We start from the raw sequence: 17006 nt of genomic DNA on the forward strand, positions 1-17006 counted from the left end.
ACTGAAGAACGAACACACACACAGACACACACACACACACACACACTGACACACACACTAACACACACACTCACTGAGGGCAAGATAGAAAAAGGAAAAAAAGGCTGTACAAGCTTATTCTTTTACCCTCAATAAAGATCATTTTGATTTGACATGACTTGACTGACTAAGCTACCTACATGCAAGGCTTCAGCAGACTGGAAGGCCTTGGCGTACGCCTGGCTGATGCGTCGTTTCCTCTCCTCCACACTCATTGTGGAGCAGGCCCGGGCCGTGTCGGACAGCACGAACCTGATGAAACACACAACACACACTGTCTACCTGCATAGTCTCTGCCTTGGTTCTCCTCACGGGTCGCAACAAAACAGCAGTATTTTGTGTTAGGTAATGTATGAAATAGTGGAGAAAAATTGTGGAGTGGTGGCCTAGTGGTAACGCGTCCGCCTGTTGGTTGTGCCCTTAAGGTCAAGCTGTTTCGTTTTGGACGCCTGGAAAGCGAGATAATCTTAGGATACATGATTGAATATGGCCATACTTGCCAGAAATTTCGACCCCTCCATTAATCTTTGAGTCGTGGTCTGGACGCTATTCGTTCGGATGAGGCGATAAACCGAGGTCCCGTGTGTAGCATGCACAAGATCATGTTAAATCACCCACGAAAACAATTGAATTGTCCCTGGCAAATATTCGAAATAAAATCCACACTAATATACATGTGTGTGTGTGTGTGTGTGTGTGTGTGTGTGTGTGTGTGTGCGCGCGCGCGCGCGCGCGCACGCGCGTGACTGGAAGCTTGGCTGAATGACAAAGGAAACGAATGATAAGCACGTAAAAGCTGCAGTCAGTCGGCTCTATTCAGGTAAGCTACGAGTGAATCCGTGTTTGTAAAGCACTCAGAGCTTGGTCTCTGACCGAAGATAGGGGCTATATCAATCAATCAATCAGCAGTATGTACCTGCATGCTGTTTTGGTTCTGCTCACAGGTCAACACAAACAACTGCTGCACCGAACGTCAGGTGATATGTGAAATGCTCAATACAGTGCAGTATTATTTTCTGGTTCATTGCAATGTTTCTGCTAGGAGACAACTGTATTTTGTGTAAGGATGTGTGTTGAAATGATTGCAATGGGTATTTTTGACTCACTTGCTCACTTGTGTAAACAAAGTGAGTCTATGTTATAACCTTGTGTGTGTGTGTGTGTGTGTGTGTGTGTCCGTGGTAAACTATAACATTGCCATTTTATCTGGAAATATTTTGTCTGCCAATACCAAATTTGGCTTAAACATAGTAGGAAAAAAATATTAAGTCATTCCAATAATAGGTTGGACCGTCTCCTGATTTAGCCGTATTTCCGGATCTTCAACGGTTTATTTCGTTGATGCTAAATCCAGAACCAAAAGGGCTATATTACCCCTTCCCAGTTTCCAGAACGTGGGCTATGTCTGGCAAGAAGACGATATGACCTCGTTTTTCTTGTTCGCAATTAAAAGAAAAGAAATACCAGTTCTGGACAGATCACATGCAGTGACACTAACTACACTATTGACGTGTTTACTGCATATGAATATTCTAAAGTGGACACTGAATTAACTAGAATGAACATGAGAGAAAAATTAAATCGACCATTTCACTGAGTTTCGGCCAGCCTTGTCTGGACTGGTGTGTGAAGATCTTGACAAAACATGTTGCGGTGTGCCTGACGCAAAGGCAACATATCCTTCACCGCCGAATTAAAAGAGTTTCTTAAATAATCATCGACGTATTTACTGCATATGAATGTTTTAAAGTGGATACTAAATTAAGTAGACTGAACACTGAAGATAAATTGAATAGACAATGTCGTAGTTTCTCAGTGAGTGTAACTGCTGAAGCTTGTCGAACACGGATCTCTGCAGATCTAGAGAAAACGGCCACAAATTGCGGTGTTTGAGGCGATCGGAACGTCTCCTTTACCTCGGACTTCTTAACCATTATACACCTAACCCGCCCAATCTTGGTTTGCAGTGTAACACCCGAACCTGCCCGGTACCGCCGTCTAAACACGTGCTTACTATGAACGCAGCCATTGTTGTTTACATAAACGAGACTCTCGCGAGATTCACAGCCTCATTTTCAGGACTTCCTGCCATGCATTTTGCACTTTTCAGAGTCCGATTTGCTTGAATTTTGACAAAGTTGTGAATTTTTAAAGTTGCAAGACGAGTTTGATGATTTCCGAGAGTTTTAGCGTAATCTGAATGCCGATTCTGAAGATGACTTTGAACGGTGAAAATGATTTTTGCATGACAATCTTGTAAAAATCAATTGAACTGAGTGACCTAGATATCGACTTCTTCTTTCCCTTGACTACCGCCCTCATCATTGTGAAGATTCTGTAGACTATAAGGGGGTTTGCGTGTTTTTGAGGTTTCCTGAGGTAGAGTTTGCTGGGCCAGGGGATGGGGGGTGGGGGGGGGGGGGGGGAGGGGGGAGGTATGGGGGTGTGGGGGGGAGGTGATCAGATTCGGGATTTGAAGCCTTCCAGGGCTGGGCTGAGGGCAATCTCAGCAGGAAGGCTGTTCCAGTTTGTTATGGTTCGGGGAAAGAAAGATTTTTGTCTGTACAGCGTCCTGCAGTTGGAGAGGTGGTACGCTGCTGGATGCGATCCTCGGGTCCCTGTGGATGCTGAAGGATTTTGAGAGGGCTTGTGGCATGTGTTGATGATAAGACTGCCGCTATGGAACTTATAAAAGTTAACCAGTCTTGCCTTTCTCCTTCGCTCTTTGAGGGGAGACCACTGAAGAGTCTCCATCATGTTTTGCACACTGGATGTTTTCCTGTGTCGATGGGTCGCCCAGCGAGCAGCCAGGCGTTGTACTGTCTCAAGTTTGTTAATGTCCTTCTCTGTGTAGGGGTCCAACACAGAGCTGGCATACTCCAAGGTTGGGCGGACCAGTGTTTGGTAGGCTTGCTGTTTGATGTGCTGGGAGCCTACTTTCAGGTTCCGTCTGAGTAGGCCTAAGGTCTTGTTGGCTCGGTTGGAGACATTAGAGATGTGGGGGGTCCATCTAAGGTCAGAGATGATGGTGATGCCGAGGTATTTGGATTTGCTGACCACATCAAGGGTGTGGCCACGAAAGATGTACTCTGATGGTAGGGGGTCTCTCTTCCGGCTCACTCACAGTGTCTGACATTCGTTTGGATGGAAGCTCATAAGCCACTTCTGCTCCCATTCTGCGAGGCAATCGAGATCCTTTTGTAGGGCTTGCTGGTCGCTGGTGGAGGAGATGGTTTTGTGGCAGAGTATCATCAGCAAAGAGACGAGCAGTGGAGGACAGTCCGGTCGGCATGTCGTTGATGTAGAGCAGGAACAGGCAAGGCCCAAGAACAGAGCCTTGGGGGACTCCAGATTCTACAGGAACAGGACTGGAAGTGGCTCCATCCACCACTACAGACTGCTGTCTGTCTGATAGGAACTTCCTGATCCAGGTGTGAACTTTCTCTGTGATGCCAAGGGAGTGGATCTTGTGGAGCAGGAGGGAGTGGCAGACTTTGTCGAACGCTTTGGAAAAGTCCATGATGAGAGCGTCTGTCTGTTTTTCGGCTTCAAGGTTTACTGAGAGCTCGTCTACAAGTCCAATGAGCTGGCTTTCACAGGATCGCTGGCGTCTGAAACCGTGCTGTGCTTCGGTGATGATTCCATTCTTTTCTGCAAAGTTCATAACAGTGCTTGTGATGATGTGCTCCATTATTTTGCATGGTATGCTGGTCAGGGAAATAGGGCGGTAGTTTTCTGGGTGGTAGCGCTCGCCTTTCTTGAAGACTGGGGTGACGTTGGCCATCCTCCAGTCTCTCGGAACTACTCCGGTGTTGAGGGAGCACTGGTACAGGAGTGTGAAAGCAGGAGCCAGTTCTTCAGCAAGCTCACATAGCAGTCTCGGGCTGATGTCATCGGGGCCAGGAGCTTTGCTGGGGTTTAGATCCTTGAAGAGCTTGGTAACTCCTGCTACTGAGATTTCTATGTTGCTTAGGGTAGGAGAGTCTGATGGGGGGTCTGATGGTAGACCAGTTCTGTCGGTGAACTCTTTGCTGCAGGTGATTTTCGCACTGAAGGCGGAGTGAAATTGCTTGTTTAGCATTTCTGCTCGCTCTTTTGCACCCGAGACAAGTCTGCCGTTTTCCTTTAGTGGGGCAACATTTGCCGCCTCTGTACGTACTGCCTTAATGTATGCCCAGAATTTCTTGTTCGTCGCTGGTCTTTCACTCGTGCTGTCTTTGAACATGTTCTCAGTGTATCTCCAGTAAGAACGGCGCAGGTTTCTTTGGACATTGCGCTTCAGCTTCTTCAGTTCTGCACACAATTCCTGGCTTCCGGTCTTTTACCACCGTTTGTACAGCCTGTCCCGTCGTCGGATCATCCTGAGAGTGGCATAGTCTACCCAGGGCTTGTTGTTTTTTCCGCCTATGGTTTTCTTGGGGATGTGTTTCTCGGTCATGGAGGCGATACCTTCTTTTAGTGTGTGCCACAGTTGTTCTGCATCACTATTTGCATCAAAGGTTTCCAGCACTGTATCAGAGAGTTCCGTTGAACATGATTTCAGTGAAAGCCAGTCCGCTTTGGAGAATTGGGGGACTGTGCGTTTTGATGAGCGTTGATACGCTGGGTTGGTGTTAAACTCCAGGTAGACAATATCATGGTCAGAGAGTCCAGGGAGGGGCTCAATCCGCGGCACTAGGGATGGCTGGCTCGTGAGGAAGAGGTCTAGAGTGTTCTCTCCTCTTGTGGGGAATGTGACGAGCTGTTCGTATCCAGCGTCATTGATCAAGTCAAGAAACTGGTTGTGGATTTCTACACATCTGGCTGGGCTTTTCAGTGTCTTGGTGGGCCAGTCAAAGGAAGGGAAATTGAAGTCACCTCCAATGATGACAATAGCGTTTGTTGATGTGACCCGTTGGATGGAGGTCTCAAACTTCATTAGGCTGATCGCGTCACTAGTTTTGGGCCTATAGTAGGCGGCTATTAGGAGTTGTTTTCTTCCTTTCAGCTTGATCTTCACCCAGAGCAGTTCACATCCATCCACTGACAGCTCCTCCACCTCTTGGCATGGTAGATGACTTGCCACAGCTATCAGTACTCCCCTACCTCTTGGCATGGTAGATGACCCGCCACAGCTATCAGTACTCCCCCACCTCTTGGCATGGTAGATGACCCGCCACAGCTATCAATACTCCCCCACCTCTTGGCATGGTAGATGACCCGCCACAGCTATCAGTACTCCCCCACCTCTTGGCATGGTAGATGACCCGCCACAGCTATCAGTACTCCTCCACCTCTTGGCATGGTAGATGACCCGCCACAGCTATCAATACTCCCCCACCAAGCCGATCCCTGCCCTTCCTGAAGGTGGTGAAGTGAGGAGGGAAGAGCTCACTGGAACAGACATGTGAATCGAGCCATGTTTCAGTGCCTATTACAATATCAGGCTTTGTACTGTCAATCAGATTCTGTATTTCTGCTGTCTTGCCTCGACTGCACTGAAAGCTGATGTTCAGAAGTCCTAGAGGCCGGTTAAACTGTTTGTTTTGGCTAGTAGCTCGGGAGGGTGTGGATGAGTGGATGGGCTTAAAGTCTGCCGATGAGAGTGACGTTTCCGAGGGACTTTGCAAAGAGGAGATGTCTCCTCCCTGGATAGCACTTGGTGCTGCTGCATCAAGTCCAAACAGGTCGAAGGCAACTGTGCTGTAGTTTGCATTGTCACACACTACACATCTCCATACAACATCACTTTCGCCCAGTTTTTCATACTCCTCAGCGTTAGATGGTATGCTTTGACAGGCAAGATGAAACCACTGGCCACAGGTATCACATTCGACACCACGTTCTGACCAGGAGACAGTGCGATCGCATGTACCACAGGGGAACTTGGATTCTTCGGATTTTGTCTGAGAGGGTGCTCCTTGGGAGGAGATACTGCTGGATTTCTGGGGCTGTGTGGGCATTTCGTGTCTAGGAGGCACTGTGGAGCTCAGGAACAGTCCTACTCCTACTCCTAAGAAGGTCAGTAAGATCGAAAATAGAAGTTCTAGAACTAGAATTTTGATATGTTGTTTGTTGCGGAGTCACTTTGTTCCGGGAAAGTTTTTCACATGTCATTGTGTGTTCTTTGGATGGTCTTCATACAGATGAAAATTCTCATACTTGATAAATAAGGTTTCTACTTACAGTTTTGCTTGGTGAGTCCTTTTAATCAACGTCAATAATAGGCCCCCTAACACTGTAGGCAGTCAGTAAGCATCGGACGCCACCATCTTGAATTCTGAGTTGTGAACTTCAGTCTTGATCTGGACACCAAAGTAGAGTTATGATGGGCTTGAAAACTTCACTGGTAGGTTTTCTGTTGTCCAGGAAAGCAATATGGGCTAGGGGAATTTAGAGAATTGGGTAAAAACCGCTGTTTGGAGTTGAAAATGGTTGTTTGGTGGGAGAGGACAGAGACAAACCTCTTTCCTCCACGCATGCGCAAACCCCCTCTACTGACTGAGTTTTACCGACAATGAGAGTGAAGTTGGTCACTTGAATGTGAATCAATCGCCGGACCTCCGAAATCATGACTCAAACGCTGGACCTCCGAAATCGATACTATCAGTGAGTTAGTCTTGATTTCACTGATATTTACTGGCTTTCTGCACGATCTTCCTGATTTTGCTTGTCAAATGGATTAGTAGCGTAATCCGAACGACTATTCTGAAGATGATTTCTGCGTGAGAATTTTGTAAAGTTGATCGTACTGAGTGACCTAGACATCCACTGACTGAGTTTTACAGATATTGAGAGTGTAGTTGGTACTCGAGTGTGAATCGATCACCGGACTTCCGAAATCGTGAATCGATCGCTGGACCTCTGAAATCATAAATCGATCGCCAAACTGTCAGAATCGATGCTGTCAGTCGTTGATTGCACTGATACTTATTGGCATTCTGCACGATCTTCATGATTTTGCTTTTCATTGTGGAGAAATTACATGTGAGGTAGGTTTGTTGTTTGTTTTTGTTTGTTTGCTATTGTTTTTCTCCCGACCATCATAGGAAAACACACCATCCCTCAAAATGAAAAGAACATAAAAATCAGCATGTTCATTGTTGGAATTCAAGTTGAGTAAGAAAAAGAATAAAAAGAAGATGTGTTAGAAGCCACTGCAGACCAGATAAACTTATTTCAAAGAAAATCATACTGTAATTAAAAGAATTTTTTTCAAAGTTAACCATCAAATTTGACACATTTATTTATTTTTTAAAAAATGTAAATACAAAGCAACATGAGCCTGGAAACAAAAATTCTTCTGCAACTTTATTATGTGTAGAATGCAGGAAAAATAAACATGTGCAACAAAAGAAGGTAATTACATCTTTAATCAACGTTTATAATTACCCACTATCGAAAATCGCAAGAGTTATTTACCTTGGCATGGGATTTCAGGGGTGATTAATGCTGAGCGTCCTGGGGGTAAGAGGGTTAAATGCCCGAGATAAACCAAAATAACACGAGTTAAACGGCGTTATTACTTCGATTACCGTTGTTGATTTATTACGCTAAAAGAACATGCTTAATTAAATAATTTTTGAACGTGACTGGTAGAACCAGTCATGATGAACTTCAGAGTGCACTTGAGGATAGACAAGAAGCTCCAAAACACCCGCTAAGTTTCGACCTCGAAAAGCTGAAAGATCCTGCAATCTCTGGAGAATCCCAAGCAGCAGTCAGTGGGAAATTTGCACTACTGCTACTCCTTGAATAAGACCCATAGGCCTTCACAAACAACTGCAGCAAGGTAATGACAGAAACAGCTGCCAAGGTCCTTGGGAAAAGTCAAAACCTTGGGTCACCGACAAAATCTTGGACCTGTGTGACACAATGAGGAAACTGAAGAAGGAGAAGAACACCCCAGAAGGGAAATCAGAATACAGAAAGATCAACACGGAAATCAGAAGGAAAAGAATGAGGCAAACCAAAGAAGGACAGAAGAACAATGTGCTGACATCGAAGACAGCCTTTCCAACAACAACAGCAGAAAGGCAGTTGAAAAACTGGTGAAACATCTGACAAAAGAAAAACAGGCCAAAGTGAACACCATCCAAGATAAGAATGGCATCTGCCAAACTGAGGAAAAGAAAATTATGAAAAGGTGGACAGAATACTGTCCAATATCAAATACAATTAAAGATCCTGTAATCGATGTTAGCGTTTGGTGAGTTATGGAAACATGAACATTCCCAGCATGCACACCCCCGAAAACGGAGTATGGCTGCCTACATGGCGGGGTAAATAAACCAAACGGTCATACACGTAAAATATTAAATGTTACATATTTGTCTGAGTGTGGATGTGTGCGTGCCTGAAATCTGATTTAATGACACAGGAAACGAATGATGAGCACCCAATGGCAGCCGTCAGTCAGCTCTACCCAGGTAGGCAGCCTGTTGTGTAAATGACCCCGTGTTTGTAAAACGCTTAGAGCTTGTCCTCCGACCGAGGATAGGCACTACAGAAGTATCCATATCAATCAGTCAATACTGTTCACAGCTGTACAAACATCAGAGCAGGGGGGAGGGGATCCAAGTGTACCGAACGTAGAAGAATCTTCCAATGAGGATGACTACCCGATAATGCGTGAAGAAGTCGAAGCCGCAGTACGATCACCGAAGAGCGGCTCGTCAGCAGGAGTCAACAACATCCCTGCAGAACTACTGAAGCATGGAGGAGAGGCCACAATAGACATGCTTACCATCACCTGCAACAAGATCTGGCAGACAGGAGAATGGCCAAAACCCTGGACTCAATCGCTGATCGCAGTGCTTCCCAGGAAAGACAATCTCCAACTTTGCCAGAACTACCGTACCATCAGCCTAATCAGTCATGACAGCGAAGTAATGCTCTGGATCATACTGAACTGACTGAGACCTCAAGCTGAGAACATCATCACCAAAGATCAGGCCTGCTTCCGAAAAGGCAGAAGCACTACTGAGCAAATCTTTAACTTCCGCATCCTCTGTGAGAAATACCTCCAACACCAGAGAGAGTTCTAGCACATCTTTGTAGACTTCATAAAGGCGTCTGACGAGTCTGGCATGACACACTATGGGCCAACATGAAGAAGCTCAACATGGGACAGAAGCTGATCTATACCATCCAGCAGCTGTACACCAACGCAACCAGCGCAGTGTTTACCCAGGGAGTTTGCCGACATCGGAGAGTGGTTCCACACTTCCGTGGGGGTCCGTCAAGGCTGCCTCCTCTCCCCGACCCTCTTCAACTATTTCTTGGAACGAATCATGAGCGATGCCCTTGAAGACCATGTGGGTACAGTTAGCATTGGAGGGAGAATCATCACGAACCTCAGATTAGCTGATGACATTGATGGACTTGCCGGGAAAGAGAACGAACTGGCAAGCCTGGTCAGTCAGCCTGGCACAGCCTCCACAAAATATGGAATGGAATTAAGTACCGAGAAAACTAAGCTCATGACAAATGACTATGATTCCATCACAGCAGACATCTCAGTCCATGGAGAGAAGCTTGAGACAGTGCAGCAGTTCAAATACCTCGGGGTAATCATCAGTGACCAAGGATCAAGGCCAGAAATCCTTGCAAGAGCTGCACAGACTATGACTGCACTCTCCAAACTGAAGAGCATATGGAGGGATAACAACATCTCCATGCAGCACAAGATCAGACTCTTGCGTGCATTGGTATTCTCTATATTCCTGTACGCATGCGAAATGGTACAGCCCCGTGACGCGATCTGATGGCCTTGCAAAGACCGTTCTACAAGGAACCGTGGAAGGAGGAAGGAAGAGGGAAGACAGAAGAACAACAACATTGAGGAGTGGACAGGGAAAGCGTTGGCAGAGACTCAGGCACTGACACACAACCACAAGGGATGGAGGACATTGGTGGAAATATCAGGACGGCGCCCCGACGACTCCAACAGGAGTTAAGGGCGAAAGGCAAAGGCAAGGTAGACCTACGTTAGTGCTGTGTATAAAACCACGTATTTTCAACCCAAATACGCACGGTTCGAATCTGCTTTGAAGCCTTTTTATATTAACGCGAAGCGTTATATAATCATAATAACAAATATAGAGCACATTTTAACAAATCAATTGAAAAAAAAACCCAAACATTTTAACTATTACTTCTTTAAGTGTGTATCACAAGTGAATCCTGGAGGCCTTGCCCCTCTTGTCTTGTTGGAAATAAAAATTTTCGTTACGGTCTATATACTACCATGATTTAATTATTAATAGGGTCTTTTTTTCTTTTCTTTCTTTAATCTGTGTCACCTGCTTAATCTATGTTTACAATTTTCAAACTGTTGACATTTTTCATTTGGTCTTATCACCTTGACCTACATTTATGGATCAAACAAGTCCTGCAACTTTCGCTCTCTTGAGGTCGTCCAGCTTTAAAGGCAATGTTGTCCAGCGATTTCCCGAAGGCATAGTTATTAAATAAACTACATGTCTGTGAGGGCACAGTTTGCACACAACTACATGGACGGTACTGGTGAAGAGGCTCGGTGAAATGAGATTAACGGCTTATTGGCATTCGTCAGTATCTTCATCTTTGTTTTATCAAGTGTTGCTTACAGCCCATCCAGCCTCACAGGGCCATTATCACGGGTGAAAAAACGGTAAACAATGGTCCTGTTAAGCCTGAAAAAAACAACACAAACTAACAAAAACCACATGGGAAAAAATTAGGTAAAGTATAATCACATTCATGCACATAACATGCCTCTGAGGTTGACCATTCCATCTCCTTTTCACCAGAGAATTGAAAAAAAACTTACCTGAAGATACACATAGTTATACATAACATTTGTTTTTGAAGTCGGTTGGTTCTTAAAGGGGTCGTTTGGGTAGTAGTTGTATTGTATTGTATTCTACTGATATGTATTATTTTTGTCACAGCAGAATATTCGGGCTGTTCTTCCCGGGGAGAGCGCGTGCAGCGCCACCTATACATTTTTTTCTTTTTTTCCATGCATGTGTATTTTTCGATGGAAGTAGATTTTTCTACAGGATTTTGCCAGGTACAACCCTTTCGTTGCTGCGAGTTCTTTTACGTGCGCTGCTGCACACGGGACCTCGGTTTATCGTTTCATCCGAATGACTAGCGTCCAAACCACCACTTACGGTCTTGTGGAGGGGGAAAAATTCTGGCTAGTGTGGGACTCGATCCCTCAAATTCTCTGGCTTCCACTAGGCCAACACTTGTTTGCCTGTAGTGTCGTGACTGTGTTGCCTGTAGTGTCGTGACTGTGTTGCCTGTAGTGTCGTGACTGTGTTGCCTGTAGTGTCGTGACTGTGTTGTCTGTAGTGTCGTGACTGTGTTGTCTGTAGTGTCGTGACTGTGTTGCCTGTAGTGTCGTGACTGTGTCGCCTGTAGTGTCGTGACTGTGTTGTCTGTAGTGTCGTGACTGTGTTGTCTGTAGTGTCGTGACTTGGTTGCCTGTAGTGTCGTGACTTTGTTGCTGTTGTTGTTGTTCATTTTTTATAAGTCTTCGTTGTTGTTGTTTTTTTTAAAATTAATCTAAAATGAACGTGTACGTGTGTCAGTCATGTGCTGCTTTGTGGACAGTGTCGGCAGGTGTGTCTTGGACCTTTTGTGAGGGTTTTGTTGGTCACTATGGGACAGTCTGTCATTCTGTGGTTGTTGGTCACTATGGGACAGTCTGTCATTCTGTGGTTGTTGGTCACTATGGGACAGTCTGTCATTCTGTGTGAGGGAGTCTACGTCCTGTAACTCCCCGTTGGATTGCTATGGTCGGGTAGCTTGTGTGTCTCAATGACCCGGAGAGCTATGCCGGCGGGAGATTCGTCTCCTGGTAGGGCTACCCAAGCCGGACAGGTTGAATGGTAAAAACCAGAGAAATAGTAATCCACTGGTCATTCAGGTTGGGGGTGGTCAAAGGGTCAGCAACACTGTCCCATAAAAAAAAACAACTAACAAATTTGCTGCAGAAATGTTGGGACATCTACCATGGAAAAGGAAGGTCCTCTGTGTGAATGTCTATGACCCGTAGAGTGTGACAACCCCCACAGAAATAGGGGGGACAAAAAGGTGTGGTGAAACAGGGGGGACAAAAAGGTGTGGTGAAACAGGGAGGGGGGGGGACAAAATGGTGTGGTGAAACAGTGGGGAAAGGGGGACAAAAAGGTGTGGTGAAACAGTGGGGAAAGGGGGACAAAAAGGTGTGGTGAAACAGTGGGGAAAGGGGGACAAAAAGGTGTGGTGAAACAGTGGGGAAAGGGGGACAAAATGGTGTGGTGAAACAGTGGGGAAAGGGGGACAAAAAGGTGTGGTGAAACAGGGGGGACAAAAAGGTGTGGTAAAACAGGGAGGGGGGGGACAAAATGGTGTGGTGAAACAGGGGGGACAAAAAGGTGTGGTGAAACAGGGGGGACAAAAAGGTGTGGTGAAACAGGGGGGACAAAAAGGTGTGGTGAAACAGGGGGGGGGACAAAAAGTTGTGGTGAAACAGGGGGGACATAAAGGTGTGGTGAAACAGGGGGGACAAAAAGGTGTGGTGAAACAGGGGGAACATAAAGGTGTGGTGAAACAGGGGGGGGACAAAAAGTTGTGGTGAAACAGGGGGGACAAAAAGTTGTGGTGAAACAGGGGGGACAAAAAGGTGTGGTGAAACAGGGGGGACAAAAAGGTGTGGTGAAACAGGGGGAGGGGGGGACAAAAAGGTGTGGTGAAACAGGGGGGGGGACAAAAAGTTGTGGTGAAACAGGGGGGGGGGGGGACAAAAAGGTGTGGTGAAACAGGGGGGGACAAAAAGGTGATGTGACACACCCTGTGACACCCCCTGACTGCCCAGCACATACCCCATGATGGCGGGGAAGGTGCCGTCATGCATGACGTGGTCCAGGCACACACTGACTAGTCCTTCCTCGTCATGGATCACTGCTGACCCACACATACCTGCACACAAACTGTACCGCTTTTATTCTGTTGTGTAGGGGGGTGTTAGGGTGTAAGTGTGCGTGAGTGTGTGCGTGTGAGCGAGCGAGTGAGTGAGTGAGTTTGTGAGTGTGTGTTTGTGTGAGTGCATGCGTGTGTTTGTGTTGTGTTTATTAATTATTACATGCATATTTCAATTATGCAAGTAATGATGAAGACGACAACGATGATGATGATAATGACGACAACAACAACAATAATAATGATGATAATAACAACACGTTTATGGTGCAGACTACACATTCAGTGGGCTTTGAATGGTCATGTTCTAAGAATAATTGATAATGAAGCTGTATTTCAAGATAGGGGCGATGTTACGATTGAATTGTCTTTTCACGAAGACAAATTTCATAATGTATTCAAAATACGAATCTCTTTAAAGTTCTTCAGCTGGCCTGTTGACTTGCACATTTATCAAAGTCTGAATGTGGTTTTAAGTCATTGTTATCAGACGTGATAAGGGAGATCCAATACACACAGAGGGCTTTTACACAGTTGTATCAGTCAGAAAAGCTGAATAAAAAAAGCTTTTTATACACAGTGTATTTTGTTGTTGTTGTGAGTATGTGTCCGTGACTTAAAATGGACAAACAAAATTTGCCCAAAAATTGCCTGTCTTGCATTGTTAATAATAATAATTCTGATAATACATTTATAAATAGCGCTACAATACAAGCAGAAGCAAGCTCTAATGGATTCACAGATGTAAAAGTTACAATGAATGGAATATGAACATACGATGAAGTTGAAACATATCAGTCATAAAAAGTAAATAAAGCAATATCATTGATATTATAAAAACACAACTAACAAAACCCACGTGCGCTTTAGGCCCCTCCTCTGAAGAGACATACACCCTTTTAGGCCCCTCCTCTGAAGAGACATACACCCTTTTAGGCCCCTCCTCTGAAGAGACATACACCCTTTTAGGCCCCTCATCTGAAGAGACATACACCCTTTTAGGCCCCTCCTCTGAAGAGGCATATACCCTTTTAGGCCCCTCCTCTGAAGAGACATACACCATTTTAGGCCCCTCCTCTGAAGAGACATACACCCTTTTAGGCCCTTCCTCTGAAGAGACATACACCCTTTTAGGCCCCTCCTCTGAAGAGACATACACCCTTTTAGGCCCCTCCTCTGAAGAGACATACACCATTTTAGGCCCCTCCTCTGAAGAGGCATATACCCTTTTAGGCCCCTCCTCTGAAGAGACATACACCCTTTTAGGCCCCTCCTCTGAAGAGACATACACCCTTTTAGGCCCCTCCTCTGAAGAGACATACACCCTTTTAGGCCCCTCTTCTGAAGAGACATACACCCTTTTAGGCCCCTCCTCTGAAGAGGCATATACCCTTTTAGGCCCCTCCTTTTAGGCCCCTCATCTGAAGAGACATACACCCTTTTAGGCCCCTCCTCTGAAGAGGCATATACCCTTTTAGGCCCCTCCTCTGAAGAGACATACACCCTTTTAGGCCCCTCCTCTGAAGAGACATACACCCTTTTAGGCCCCTCCTCTGAAGAGGCATATACCCTTCTAGGCCCCTCCTCTGAAGAGACATACACCCTTTTAGGCCCCTCCTCTGAAGAGACATACACCCTTTTAGGCCCCTCCTCTGAAGAGACATACACCCTTTTAGGCCCCTCCTCTGAATAGGCATATACCCTTTTAGGCCCCTCCTTTTAGGCCCCTCCTCTGAAGAGACATACACCCTTTTAGGCCCCTCCTCTGAAGAGGCATATACCCTTTTAGGCCCCTCCTCTGAAGAGGCATATACCCTTTTAGGCCCCTCCTCTGAAGAGGCATATACCCTTTTAGGCCCCTCCTCTGAAGAGACATACACCCTTTTAGGCCCCTCCTCTGAAGAGACATACACCCTTTTAGGCCCCTCCTCTGAAGAGACATACACCCTTTTAGTCCCCTCCTCTGAAGAGACATACACCCTTTTAGGCCCCTCCTCTGAAGAGACATACACCATTTTAGGCCCCTCCTCTGAAGAGACATATACCCTTTTAGGCCCCTGCTCTGAAGAGGCATATACCCTTTTAGGCCCCTCCTCTGAAGAGGCATATACCCTTTTAGGCCCCTCCTCTGAAGAGACATACACCCTTTTAGGCCCCTCCTCTGAAGAGACATACACCCTTTTAGGCCCCTCCTCTGAAGAGGCATATACCCTTTTAGGCCCCTCCTCTGAAGAGACATACACCCTTTTAGGCCCCTCCTCTGAAGAGACATACACCCTTTTAGGCCCCTCCTCTGAAGAGACATACACCCTTTTAGGCCCCTCCTCTGAAGAGGCATATACCCTTTTAGGCCCCTCCTCTGAAGAGGCATATACCCTTTTAGGCCCTTCCTCTGAAGAGACATACACCCTTTTAGGCCCCTCCTCTGAAGAGACATACACCCTTTTAGGCCCCTCCTCTGAGGAGACATACACCCTTTTAGGCCCCTCCTCTGAAGAGACATACACCCTTTTAGGCCCCTCCTCTGAAGAGACATACACCCTTTTAGGCCCCTCCTCTGAAGAGACATACACCCTTTTAGGCCCCTCCTCTGAAGAGACATACACCATTTTAGGCCCCTCCTCTGAAGAGACATATACCCTTTTAGGCCCCTGCTCTGAAGAGGCATATACCCTTTTAGGCCCCTCCTCTGAAGAGGCATATACCCTTTTAGGCCCTTCCTCTGAAGAGACATACACCCTTTTAGGCCCCTCCTCTGAAGAGACATACACCCTTTTAGGCCCCTCCTCTGAAGAGACATACACCCTTTTAGGCCCCTCCTCTGAAGAGGCATATACCCTTTTAGGCCCCTCCTCTGAAGAGACATACACCCTTTTAGGCCCTTCCTCTGAAGAGACATACACCCTTTTAGGCCCCTCCTCTGAAGAGACATACACCCTTTTAGTCCCCTCCTCTGAAGAGACATACACCCTTTTAGGCCCTTCCTCTGAAGAGACATACACCCTTTTAGGCCCCTCCTCTGAAGAGGCATATACCCTTTTAGGCCCCTCCTCTGAAGAGACATATACCCTTTTAGGCCCTTCCTCTGAAGAGACATACACCCTTTTAGGCCCTTCAATAGGCCCTTCCTCTGAAGAGACATACACCCTTTTAGGCCCCTCCTCTGAAGAGACATACACCCTTTTAGGCCCCTCCTCTGAAGAGGCATACACCCTTTTAGGCCCCTCCTCTGAAGAGGCATCGTGGCAGAATCGCTTTGGCGTTGAACTTGTGGTCCAGTGTTCACTAGTCATCACGTTGCAGCCCTATTTCGTCATGGTGTAGTGTCCTTGGGAAAGACACTTTCCTCCGATTTTCCCCCACTGCACCCTGCTGTGAATGGATACCTGACTTCGGTTGGGAAAGGTTAACACGGAAGGAGAGGATAGGGCCTTTGCCAAGCCCTGTCATATAAACACTGGATAAGAAATAACTGCCCTGATGGCTGTAAAAAGCTAAGGGATCTCTGACCTTTCTTAACCTGCTGACCTTTGTGTCTCCAGAAGGGCGTGCTGTAGTACATGAAGGTTTTGATGACGGAGCCCATGGGCAGACGCTGCATCATCTGGTTGCGGGAGGCGGGGAGAGGGGGGAACCAGTGGATGCGGGACTGCAGGGTGGGGGTCAATGCCATGATACAGTGTCCGGCCTGCAATATGAACAGACAGACAGACAGACAGACATATAGATAAACAGATAGATATGGATACTACATATGGCGCCCATCTTCGGTCAGAGACAAAATACTGAGCGCTTTATAAACACGGATTCGTTTGTACAACATGCTGCCTGCATGGGTCGAGCCGACCAAGAACTGCCTTTAGGCGTCCATGATTCGTTTTCTGTGTCATTCAGTTAGTTTTCAGTCGCGCGCGCGCGCGCGCGGACACTAACACACACACACACACACACACACACACACACACACACACACTAGCAATGGACTGCTGAAGATCGTCAACACTGAAGATGATTTCAGTTCAGGGATTTGAGAC

General features: G+C 46.4%; 1 protein-coding gene across 1 annotated transcript in view; it reads right to left on the reverse strand.

The window, feature by feature from the left end:
- The window catches only part of LOC143275661 (amine oxidase [flavin-containing]-like), a 109655-nt gene that overhangs the window by 18773 nt on the left and 73876 nt on the right, over window positions 1-17006 (reverse strand). The window contains exons 10-12 of the mRNA XM_076579936.1: window positions 16501-16660; window positions 12876-12972; window positions 180-291 (exon numbers count right to left, since the gene is read on the reverse strand). Coding sequence (XP_076436051.1) covers window positions 180-291; window positions 12876-12972; window positions 16501-16660 — 369 coding nt within the window. The remainder of the gene's footprint in view (window positions 1-179; window positions 292-12875; window positions 12973-16500; window positions 16661-17006) is intronic.

This window comes from Babylonia areolata, chromosome 30, assembly GCF_041734735.1.
Source record: "Babylonia areolata isolate BAREFJ2019XMU chromosome 30, ASM4173473v1, whole genome shotgun sequence".
NCBI lineage: Eukaryota > Metazoa > Mollusca > Gastropoda > Neogastropoda > Buccinidae > Babylonia > Babylonia areolata.